Genomic DNA, 12,235 nt, shown 5'->3' on the forward strand with positions numbered 1-12,235 from the left:
CCCCAGCAACGGGGCACAGAGAGGAGAGCGGGGAGGGTGGCAGATGCCTGTTGTAAGGCCCCCTGGCCAGCAGCCAAGTCCACTGGCAAAAGCAGGACACAGCAATGGCGCGGGGAGGAGAGCACAGCAAAAGGCAGGGGCGGTGGCAGCGGGTGGTGAGCAGGCGGCGTGTCACTGCAGCTCAATTGCCAAAGGAGGGCTGCCAGCCTTCTCAGCAGGACAGGTAATCTGGACAGATGGGCCTCCTGTGGGCCAGTGTGGTGGGACAGACAGCAGCTCAAGGTGCCCTTGGTGCACAGGGAGCGGTCCTGAGCAGCTGGGAGGAAGGAGGGCACCCCACCCACAGTCTGCCTGAAGGAGACTGCAAAGACCCTGTGCCGGGGCGGACAGGCTGCCCCCATCCCCACCCCATCCCCACCAAAAAGAGGGCGGGGCCTGGGCCACAGAGTGCCCACCTCCAGTCACTGAAACCACCCTCCTCTACCGGCAACCCCCCCTCCACTTCTGAGTACCCCCACTTGTCCTGCGCCCTCACCACAGAGGCAGTGCTGGAGGATGGGGCTTGTTCCCAGGGAAGCACCTTATTGAGCCTCGGGCCTTTATCTTGAATGGATCGTCTTTTTCCAGGACAATAGATAGTGGAATTTGGTATCTCACACCAGCAGCGTGGATGATTTCGAATAATGACATTTTTATTGAAACACACACAAGATCAAGAGTCCTGGGCGTGTGAGACAAACGGGAGCTGAAGCTGGAACCAGCCACTGTGGGGAAGCCAAATGAAGCCGGATAAAAAGCTGAAGAGAGTTAATAAGGCCTGTCACGGGCAGCAGGAGGGAGAGGGGTCCTAGCGGGGCATAGGTGGCACCACACCTCCCTGGGGGGCCTGCAGAACACCACCGATCACCCCTCATTTAAGCAGGAGTTGGGGGCTGCATGGGCCAGGCGGTGCTGAGGGGGCGGCATTTGACACCCCCAGCTCTGGGTTTGCATCTGAGTTGTTTTTCTATGTGGCACATGTATTTGACAGCGTAACAGGGAGGTGTGCACGTGGCTGGGGATGAAAAGGGGCCTCGAGTAGGCAGCATGGGGGACCACAGTGGACGTGTTGCTCAGAGCGCTGCACTTTTTCAATGCAGATGGCTCACCCCAACTGGCCTGGATGCCAGCCCAGAGAACAGCCAGGAGGCAGCCCACACCCCAACCATACCCCACCCCACCCTGTGCTCTGCCCATGCAGGGGACCCGCATCCTCATCTATTTCTACGAAAACACACAGGTCAGGTGGAACAAAAGAAGAAGGCCCAAGAATCCTGAAAGGAGGGGGCTAGTGGAAGGGGGAGAGGGAAGGGAAAACATGAACAAGGGAAGGAAGACAAAAGGGGAAGGAGGTAGAGAGGGGGAGGGAAAGGAGGGAGGGAAGAGGGAAGACTCCCTGCATCTGGAGAGGGATTAGGCAGCCTAGACCAGCAGCTTCCACGTACCCTGGATGAAGGGAGCCAGGAGGGACAGGAGGGACAGCTAGGGGGTGGAGATGAGGTGGGCGATGTGGAGGGTGGGAGGCTGAGAGATGCCTGCCCCTTTAAGATGACTTCAGGCAACTCTCTTTGGCATTTGTTTTTACCACACAGCCAGCTCCATGGTGGCCCTGGTGTGTCCTTTTAACTTCCCTCTTAAATGCAGAGCCAGCTTAAGAGATGCATGCTATACCCCCTAAGCCAGGTCCACGCTCCCATGAGCCTCAGCCCCAGCCCGCTCTATCACAGGCAGCAACCACAGCTCCAGCCTTCCTCTCTTAAGCGAGGATAACACAGCCTCCCCGCCACTCCCCACCCCACACACACTCAGGGCCAATGCCATGCTCTCGGCGCACTGGCACCTACGAGCAGCAGGTGCACTAGAGTGACATTTGCCATGGAAACCACTGGTATCCATGGTGATGGAAGGTGGGGGGCCCTACAGTCCCAGGCCCCCAGACAGCTGGGTGATCTCTCTACAACTCCACCTGGCGTGCCTCAAAGGCAGGAAGACGCTGCCGTGGCATTTCCTTGCACTAACAGCTCTGCTGTGGTGGGCAGAAGACTTGGGCAGCTGGCCCAGTGGCCTGGCCTGGCCATTCCCACCCCTTACAGCAGAAAGCCCATGGTCTCCCAGCACGATGGGCCAGGACTGTATGTCTGTCACTGGTCCAACTCTAAGCACCCACACTGAACAAAAGACACCAAAATGATGGGCCATCTGCTCCTGCCAGTCCATGCCAGAGTGCGGCAATGGGCTGGCACTGCCCATGTCCACAAGTACCGCTCACACTGCCCCTGCCGCCACGCCAGCCTCTCCCCCCGTAGAGCCTCTGCAGCCCTTGCCCAGGGGCTCAGAGCCTGGCACCGTGCCATGGTGGTGGTCTGGCTGTCCAGCCACACCAAAGGCTCCTTTACAATGGCTCCTGTGCCTGGCACAGATCAGAGGGCCCAGTGGGACCTGGTCAGCTTGGGCTGCCCCACCTCCTCCACAGCCTGGCCTAGGGATGACCTGGAAGCTGTACGGCACAGGTGGCAGCCCTGGGGGCTGGCAGCACCTCCCCCCTCCCCACCCCCCCCCTCCTGGGGTCCTTTCCCCCCAACCTTCATGCAGGCCGCCCTCACCCATGGCGCCCCACCGTGGCAGTGTCCTGGGCACCCCACAGAGCCAGGCGCTACAGCAGGGGCTTCACACCAGGTCTCACAGCCCCCGCCCTGGCTCCCCAGTGCAGGTTGATGTGCGGCTAACTCAGGCCTCATCTGTACATGGGGACAAAGGGCCTGGCTGGAGCCAAGGGCTGCTGGTGGCCCAGGGCTATGAGAAGTGGTTGCTGCCTGCAGTTACTTTCAGCAGGGCTGGCGATCAGAGCTCATGTCCTGCACCTGCAGCAGGTATGGTGGCAGCTGGTCTTTTGCCACAGCCCCACACTGGGGATGGCCAGCCATCCACCACAGAGCAAGGCCTGGCCACACCACACTCACACAGTTCACAGAAGGAAGTGAGACCACCTGCACACACGGTGGTGGGCTGTGACCCAGGGACAGACACACAGCAAGGTCACACTCAGGCCCAGGATCAGCGACACAAGGGTAAAAGGACACACAGGGCTGAGAGGTGGTGGCATGAAGCCAAAGTCAAAGTGAAGGCTCCACTGGCACCGCTATACATGGGGGCTGTGAGGGGGAGGGCAAGCAGAGAGAATACTGCGCATGCGCACTTGGCACTGAGCGGCGTCATGAACTTTTCACTGTAGGACCGGTCCCTGGCTAGTGGGGGCACAGGGAGGGGGACAGCAAGAAGACCCTGACTCCAGGCCCCCAGGCACAGTGACTGGGTCACACGCTCCTCTCAGCAGCTACACTGCTTATTATGGTCTCACATCTGCAGACCATACACTGGGTGACAGGTGGGTGGGTCTGGCCTTACTGGGGGAGCCCTTCCAAGTGACGTCAGGCAGGTCTGACCACGGGGACTTGACAGTGGCTGCCTGGTACGGATGGCAGTCCTCGGCGGACAGTAGACATGAGCAGACCTCAGTCCCCTGACTGCCAGAACGCAACTCCAGCCACCAGCCAGAAGGGCAGGAGGGGCCTTCCCACAGTCCCAGACTGTGATGCTGGCCACAGGCCACAGCTGCGGGCCTGCCGCAGAGCCGGGAGGTGCTGGGAGTGAAGCTGCACAAAGCAACCCTGCCTGCTTGTCCACCACCCACCCTGAGAGAGGGAAGAGGGAGGGGGAGGGAGGAGGGGGAGCACAGGAAGGGAGCAGGCCCCTGTCCAACTGCTCTCCTCTTCTTTTTCTGATAATTAAATACTGCAGTTTAAGTGGCGCTGTGGCTCGAGTGGTAGAGCACTAGCCTTGAGCACTGAGTGGCTCAGGGATAGCACCCAGGCCCTGGGTTCAAGCCCTACAACTGAAAAAAAAAGTAGTGTTCATGGTTTAGCCGGGCGCTGGTTGCTCACACCTGTCATCCTAGCTACTCAGGAGGCTGAGATCTGAGGATCGCAATTCAAAGCCAGCCCGGGCAGGAGACACCGTGAGACTCCTATCTCCAATAAACCACCAGAAAACTGGAAGTGGCGCTGTAGCTCAAGTGGTAGAGTGCTCACCTTGAGCTGAAGAGCTGAGGGACAGCGCCCAGGCCCAGAGTTCAAGCCCCACAACCGACAAAAATAAATAAATAAATACTGCAGTTTAAAAAGGCATGTTTGGACTGGTGCTGGTGGCTCATGTCTGTCATCCTAGCTACGCAGGAGGCTGAGATCTGAGTATTGAGGTCCAAAGCCAGTCCACGCAGGAAAGTCCATGAGACTCTTATCTCCAATTAACCATCAAAAAAAGCCCAAAGTGGAGCTGTGGCTCAAATGGTAGAGTGCCTTAGCCTTAAGTACAAAAGCTCAAGGACAGTGCACAGGCACTGAGTTCAAGACTCAGGATTGGTACTACACAAAAAAAAAAAAAAAAAAGCCTTTTTGGGGGTGAACTCAGTAGGATTTGCATTTCCACATGTGGAGGCCCTCCTGGAGCTGCACATGCTAACGAGCATAAAAGCACGTTTCTTTTGAGAGAAGACAGGACAGAAAGGAAAAGGCCAGTCGTTCTGCACAGCGCCTGAGCACCTCACCCCAAGCCCACTGCCCAGTGTGACCCCAGGAGGGCGCCGCATTGGGGCTCCCAGGGGACACTGGATTGGCACGGCTGACAAGTGACTGTTCACAGAGCGGAGTCACTCCTGGGGACTCGACACTTGTCTCCAGGCTTCAGCAAATCCACAGTGGGGCTTATAAACACGGCAAGCTCTAAAAGAAAGTAAGAGAAAATCACCCACTGAAAAAGCAAAGTGAGGAAACCCGGAGTCACCAGGAGTTGGCAGAGCGGCATGGGGTGTCTCCAGCGGCCCCCCAGCGCCCCCAGCCAGGCCCCGAGTGCACAGGGCCAGCGCAGGGAGCAGGGCCCTTGGAGAGAGCACGCACGGGGACACGAAACACACGATCTGCAGCCCCCAGAGTGTGTCCCTGATGGCTCCTGGAGACACTCGGGGCGGCCAAGGCCGGGGTTGGCAGGAGCCATGGGTGAGTCTGCACACTCAGGGGGTTTCCTGGCTGCTCTGCCCCAGCTCCCCTCTGTCCTGGGGACGCGGGGACAAGCAATCGGTGCAGCAGCACCAGGCCATTACAGCTGCGGGCGGGAGGCCCCAGCAGCTGATCAGACTAATGGGGCAGACAGGCTGTGATTCAGAACCGCACCATGCCGCGTGTGCCAGATTCCCCGAAATTGCCCATCGTCATCGGTCCGCCGCAGCTGTTAATGACAGCGCCATTCCCCTGCGTGACGGCACTCGATGTCCCAATTTGAGACTCAGACAGTTTCGGAGCTCATTGTTTAGATGCCTGGAGCAGCCTGTGGTGTGAGATTGACTGCCCAGTCCTGACAAGCAGAAGGCTGGGGGCTGGTGGCCCCTGGTGACAACAGAGTGGTTGTGACAAGAGCAAGGCCAAGGGCACGATAAGGAGGCTGGGGAGGGAGCCGGGCCAGGGACAACACAGCTGTCCCTCTACCAGCCCCTGTGGGCCCCAGCCAAGCTCCGTGTGAGGAGCCAAGAGGCCAGCTGGAAAGCCACTCCTGGCCAGGTTCTCCGCTCACAGGAGTTGCATGCCCGCACACTCTGTGTGACCCGAGACCCCGTTGGGTCTGTCTGTCTCACACACATACACGCAAGCCATAGTGCGCAGGTCCATGCATGCAGACTCATTCTGGCTGACCAAACGTGATCAAACGTGACTGGTGCCCTCTGAGAGCACCAGATGTCAAGTGAGGACATTGGGCCAGGTCCTATTTCTTCTTCATCTTTTTTTTTTTTCTGAGCAGTATTGGAGTTTTAGCTCAGGGCCTTGCTCTTACTAGGCAGGTGCTCTACCACTTGAGCCATGCTCCCAGTCCTTTTTTGCTTTCATTATTTTTTTTTTCTGGTAGGGTGTTGTGTTTTTACCTGGGGCCAGCCTCAGAGCACAATACTGTCTATACCTCCCTTGTAGCTGGGACCAGAGGAGTAAACCACCACACTCAGCTTCACTCGGCTTACTTGTTGAGATAGGGTCTTATCAACTTTTTTGACATAGCTGGCCTTAAGCCTCCCAATCCCTGTTTTCCAAGCAGCTGAGATTACAAGTATGAGCCACTATGCAGGCTCCACAGACGCCCTTTCGAAGGGCTTGGGTCCTAGGCTCAGGCCAGGAGGAATCAAGAGCCAGCAGCTCCACGGCTACCTTACCAGCAGGAGATGAGAGTGTGCACAGGGCAGAGAGGGGTCCCCATCCTGCCTCACTGTGAGGAACACAAGGGACATCCAGCCATACTGTGCCCGGTGCTCCAGGCAGCTCTTAGCACTCCTCCTGTGACAGCCAGCCCAAGTAGCTGCAGAAGGGTCCTGGGGAAGGTCAGGGAATGGGGCCCTTGGTCCCTGCACCAGGCTGGGAGCACTAAGTTTCCGGGTGCTTAGCAGCTGTGGGGGTCCTCCTTGGCCAGCAGACCTATATCATAGGCCACAGGGCCTGTGCTGTGTCTGGGGATGGGGCCTGCTGGCTCAGCTCCCAGCAGGCTTCCCAGACAGGCACAAGCCCTGGACACTGAAAAGGCCGCAGCTCAGGTAGGCGCCTAGGATGGGAGGCGTGCGCCCCCATGCGGCACAGCATGGCTACCTGGCCGCTCAGTCCCAGAGGAGATGGGGCTGGGAAGCAGGACGGATCGGGAGCAGCGAAGGATGGGAAGGGCCTCCAGAGTCTGCAAAGGGCCTGGGCAGCCTCCCTGGAGGCAGACGCGACAGCCTGTGGCCTCGCCTGCCCACAGCCAGGGCCTCGGCACAGGGCACGTCCTCAGCACGTCTCATATCCCCCCCTGGGGGCAGGAGGCCCCACTCATGGCACCGCGGGATCTGCCACATCCCCTGTCTATCATTGCCACTGACTCCCATGAAACGAGATGGCACCCCAAGAGGAAGGACCTGGAAGAGCCATGGAGGCTTAAGTGTGGGCTGCCCCGGGAGGGTGGCGGCCACTCTGGGCCTTCTCTGGGGACCAAGGACTGTCACAGGGCCTGGCCTGGGCTGGCTGCTCACAACAGGAGTACCCCACTAGCACGGCACCCCTGCCTGCTCCCCAGCGGGGGACACGACTGAGAAGTGGCAGGAGACATGGGACTTTAAGAGGTGGAGCATGGTAGGAAGTCTTGGGAGAATGAAGAGACCCCAGGGGTGTGTTGTCAGTGTGTCTGGAAGCTGTGGGATCCGGCACCTTGATGTGCTGTGTCTCAGGGACGGTGTGGCGATGGGAGGCTGCTGGCAGCCTCCAGGGGCAGGTGACAGGAGGGAGGGGAGTGGCCCTCAAGTAGGCAATGGAGGTGGTCACAGGCTCTGCCCAGAAGTCACATCCCTGGGACCCAGATGGGGAGGACCGCAGCACTGTACCTCTGACCACACCCAGTGTGCCCCCGCCCCTCTGGCCTCACTGGCACGGGATGGCTGGGGGTGGGTGAGGTAGGGGGCGGGTACTTCAAAGCCCCACATAAAGGGAGATCTGGAGCCTAACTCTACACCAGACTGTTCACATCACACTGACTCGCAAATCACGTGACAAAGTGGCCACATGCAGAGTGGCTTCATAAAACACCATCCACCCAGTACACCAGCACTAAACCAAAACCTGCATCAGGTCCCGCTTGGGCTGTGCAGTGTGACAGGTGCGGTCTGATTAGGAGACAGATGTGGAGCACAGCTGCAGCGGCACTGGTGGCATCTGCGGAGTCCCCCACCCCACTCCAGAGCCCTCGAAGCAGGGCGGCGCGATCACTACTCTCCCAGGTCTGCAGGACAGATACTGCAGGGGCCCCAAGAGAAGGAGGACAAGGCCTGACAGCTCCGGGGTGCACTGGTCACCCGGGTCACTGAGCATGCTCGTTAGGCCCTGCTGGACCTGAGGACTGGCTAGGCTCTGCCTCCTGGGGCCACATGGCGTGGGGAGACTAAGGCGACCATGGGCAGTCACTTAGTACGCATGTGCCAGGAAGAGCGAGCACCTGGGCCTCCTCCCTGGCCTGACAAACGGGGCTGGAGAGGAAAGGCGCACCCCACAGCTCAGCCACTGTGAGCTCCACAGGAAGTCCCCTTCCCCAGGACCCTCCCCTCCCCCCGCCCCCCGCCCCACTCAGGATCACAAGCCAGGGCCAAGATCAAGGTGCTGCCAGAACTTTCTGTCCCCAAAGAACTGTGACATCACTGCTGGCCTTTGCCCCCCGAATGCTCTTCACATTGGATGGTCTGAGGGCGGGGCAGAGGCTCAAAGCAGCACTTGGTGCAGCAGGCAGCAAGTGGGGCTGGCCAACCTGGGAATCCTGTAGAAACCACTGAGGACACAGGTTCTGGCCTCAGCCAACCCTCGGCCATCTGGCCCGACCCCTCAGGCTGCTGCTGGCCCCGGCAGAAGGCCCTCTGTCCAGAGCCAGCCTTGCAGGGCCAGGGGTGTGGTATCTGCTGCCTGGTGCGGAGACAGTGTGCTGCTGGCATAGCCTTGGCCCCCTGCAGGGGTGAGGATGAACATGCACTGGCGATGGCCGCTCGCTTTTGTCCTACCTTTCTTTTATGACTTTTTTTTTTAAAGGAAATAGAAGGCCTTTCCTCCGTGAACTCCCCCAGAGATGCTGGCTGAGCAGACACCACGCCTCCGCTGCCTGCTGCCCTCCCAGCACCTGCTCTGCCCTCCCAGAGGCTCAGCTTGGCCAGGCCAGCCTGGCACTAGTCACTGCAGCCTCCGAGCCCCTCATCCCAGCATCCTGGGAAACTTCCACGAGGCTCAGCCTTGTGGAAGGACTGGGGCACCACCTAGTGGTATAAAGGCGCAGAACTTGGGCAGCTCCTGAGAGCTCACTTGATCCCATATTTCCAAGTCCACGCTGCACCCATGAGCACCCATATGCACCCACACAGGGAGTGAGCCTCAGCCCGCACTCCATACACCTGGCACTGGAACATCCTGGCTCCTGGAGCCCCGCAGGGAGCCTCAGCTTTCAGGGAGCCGGTGTTGAGCCCAGCGCTGTCCAGTGACACCCATGCCCCAACCTCACTCTCAGGCAGGGACTTGGGGCTCCTGCCACCGCTGCAGCAGTGCTGCCACCAGAGTGGAGGGCAGTCCCAGGGACTTCAGTGCCAGGGCATCCTTGTTAAGCCCCTTCCATGAAGTACATGGTGTCACCTCACCAGGAACTGCCACAAGGAGGCTCAGGGCCATGCACAGGGATGTGTCACCTCCCCAAACCTCCCACAAGTGCCCGGCATGAGGAGAGGACGCAGGGCAGGACAAGGCAGGCAGAGGCACAAGCGGGAACATGGCGCCTGGAACCACAAGGATCAACACACACCCAGTGGCACAGCACAGACCAGAAAGCTGGTGGACTGCAGTGAGAGCCCCAGACACCCTGCAGGGGACCTAAAAGGGGAGGAAAGGGGAGGGGAGGGAAGGAGAGGAAGGAGGGCTCAGTGGTGGGGCGCCCTAGCCCTAGCACGCATGTGGACTGTCTTCCATTCCAGCACCACAGAAAAGAGAAACCAAAACCAGAGTCTAGAGTCCAGACGTAAATCTTGTCAAAAAAAGGAGGGAGTGCTGGGTATGGTAGTTAATGCCTATAACCCTACTACTTAGGAGGCTGAGTGCTCAGGATTCGAGGGCCAGGAATCAAGTCAACAAAGACCCCATCTTAGTCAATAAATACCATGCACGGTAGTGCATGTGTCTAATCTTGTCTCTGTGTATGTGTATGTGTGCACAGACATATATATGCAGACACCAGAATGGGAACTCAGGGTCTCATGCTCTCACTTGGCTTTCTTGCTGACAGCTCTACCACTTGGGCCATGCATCTACACCAGGGCTCCAGCTCTTCAGCTCAAGGCTAGCACTCTACCACTTGAGCCACAGCGCCACTTCCGGCTTTTTTTGTTTTTGCTTATGTGGTGCTGAGGAATCGAACCCAGGGCCTCAGACATGCAAGGCAAGCGCTCTACCACTGAGCCACCTTCCCAGCCCCATCCAGGGCCCATCTCTTAAGAAGGGGAGCCTAGTCTCCTGGCGTAGCCTTCCAGCCAGCACGCCACCCACCCAGCCCCAAGCCAGCCACCATTGTGGAACCTGGAGGTCAAGGCCAAGGGACATTAGGTTCAGGCCCATAGCCTAGGCATCATACCAGTAGGACAGCCACCTCCTGACAGGGACACTGGAGCAGTGTGGTCCAGCTCCCGGCAACAGCCACGCACCATGGCGATATGGAGCTCTGTACAAAGTAGGCATGGGCCTGGCTCCACTCCTGGTGGGCAGAGCCGAGCTGCCTGAGGACAGTGGTCCATGGCCCCGACCCCCCGCGCCCCGGGACTTGCCCGGGCCACTCACCAGGACTTGGGCTCCCCGAAATGCAGGTAGTTGATGCTGTACAGGTCCATGTCCTCCGTGTGCCAGGCAAAGGTGGTCTTCCACATGCCGAAGTACAGGTAGGGCGTGTTGACGCCCTCAATGATGGTGCCACACTCCCGCTCCACCATGTCCAGGATGGTCCGCAGGTTGCCGATGTTCCACTGCGCCACGTCCTGCGGGGCCACCGAGCGCATGGTGAGCGCGCCTGCGTGCTCCTGCCCAGCCTCCCGCCCAGGCCCTCTGCGGGGGCCCCACTCGCCCAGGGCCTGTGGACCCCTCGCCAGCCAGGCTTGTGGGCTCCAGCTCTGCCTTTGTGAAAGAGAAGGGCCAGGATCGCCTCCCGAGCTGCTCTGCCCTGCCCTGCCCTGCCCACTTGCTGAATCTGTGCTATGCTGGGCTGCAGCCTCAGTATGACCCATGCAGCGCGGCTGTGCACAATTAAGACTTTGGGAAATTAAAAGACACGGGGAAGGTGGGGAGGGGAGGACAAAAAGGTTCGACCCCAGCACTGGTGTGTAGCCTAGGTGCAATGGCAGCCCTTCCAGCACCTACCATCATGGCAAACCAGGACAGGACCTTGCCTGCCTGCAACCCTGTCCTGACACAGGAGCTGTCAACGGTCCCTAGAGACTGAGCCAGGCCTGCATGGAGATGAGACACGAGTGCCTGGGACCCAGGGGACCCTGGGGCAGGCCACCCTTCCACCTGTGCCTTCCTGTCCACACATCACCCAGACACTGAGGTGGGCTAAGGGACCTGGGCTTCTTAGATCAAGATGCTACTGTGTTCTCAGCCTCAGTTTCCCCCTCAGCGGGGGCCGAGCATTGCACTGCACCAGGCATGGTGCAAAAGCTCCAGGACCAGCGGGAAGTGTCGCCCATGGGCCGGCCCAGTGTGGTGCGCTGGGGCTCGCACATGGCCACAGCCCTGGCCAGGAGTTCTTTCACTCTTGTTGAAAACCAGCGCTGTGGGGTCCTAAGACTGGGGGAGACACGCCAGATAAAGAACCGCGCCTGGAGGCCACAAGGAGTCTGAAGACCCCATGGGAAATGGGACAGTGTGTAGCGAGGTGCCTTCGCGAGCACCCAGCCGGGCACAGGGACACCGCCTTGGCTCCATCCCGACCCATCGGGCTGAGGTGTGTTGAGGGGCAGCCGCTGTGTAGGACAGGCAGAGGGAACCTTCCCTCTCCCTCCAACCCACCAATTAGAGGTGAGCACCGTGTCGGCCTCCACCCCCGCCTAAGGGTGCTGTTAACAGCTGCCACCTTAGTGTCCCCAGGCAGGGAGCTGAGACGCCCTTCCACAGGAGCGTGGGACACTAGTCAGCCAGCCAGGAGGACACGGGGGACACAAGCAAGGAAGGCCATGTGAGATGACGCAGGTGGCCACAGCTCTGTGGGCGCAAAGGGAAAGCCATGTGATGCTCGTGGTGGGCCCATGCCACCCCACACGGGTGCCAGCCCCCAGGCCATGGCTTTGGTGACAATGGTGCATGGAGGTAGGCATGGTCCCAGGAGGATGGGCATCCTGGTGGGGCTCTGCTGATTGGACCTGGAGGCTGGCAGCCGTAGGGTTGCCCTACCTTTTCTCAATTTTGTTGGCACCTAAAGGTGCACTAAGAAAACGAAATAAGGGGGCTGGGAAGGTGGCTCAGTGGTAGAGCGCTTGCCTTGCATGCATGAGGCCCTGGGTTCAATTCCTCATGCACCACATAAGCAAAAAAAGCTGGAAGTGGCACTGTGGCTCAAGTGGTAGAGCACT

At 59.4% G+C, this 12,235-nt stretch overlaps 1 protein-coding gene across 4 annotated transcripts in view; it reads right to left on the reverse strand.

Annotated features, from left to right (window-relative positions):
* Positions 1-12,235, reverse strand: part of Kdm4b (lysine demethylase 4B) — a 99,472-nt gene that overhangs the window by 50,194 nt on the left and 37,043 nt on the right. For all 4 annotated transcript variants that reach the window (XM_042669956.1, XM_042669955.1, XM_042669957.1 and 1 more), the window contains exon 6: positions 10,452-10,645. In XM_042669956.1, coding sequence (XP_042525890.1) covers positions 10,452-10,645 — 194 coding nt within the window. The remainder of the gene's footprint in view (positions 1-10,451; positions 10,646-12,235) is intronic.

Source organism: Dipodomys spectabilis, unplaced genomic scaffold (genome assembly GCF_019054845.1).
Source record: "Dipodomys spectabilis isolate Male_0828 unplaced genomic scaffold, ASM1905484v1 ptg000511l, whole genome shotgun sequence".
Taxonomy (NCBI): Eukaryota; Metazoa; Chordata; class Mammalia; order Rodentia; family Heteromyidae; genus Dipodomys; species Dipodomys spectabilis.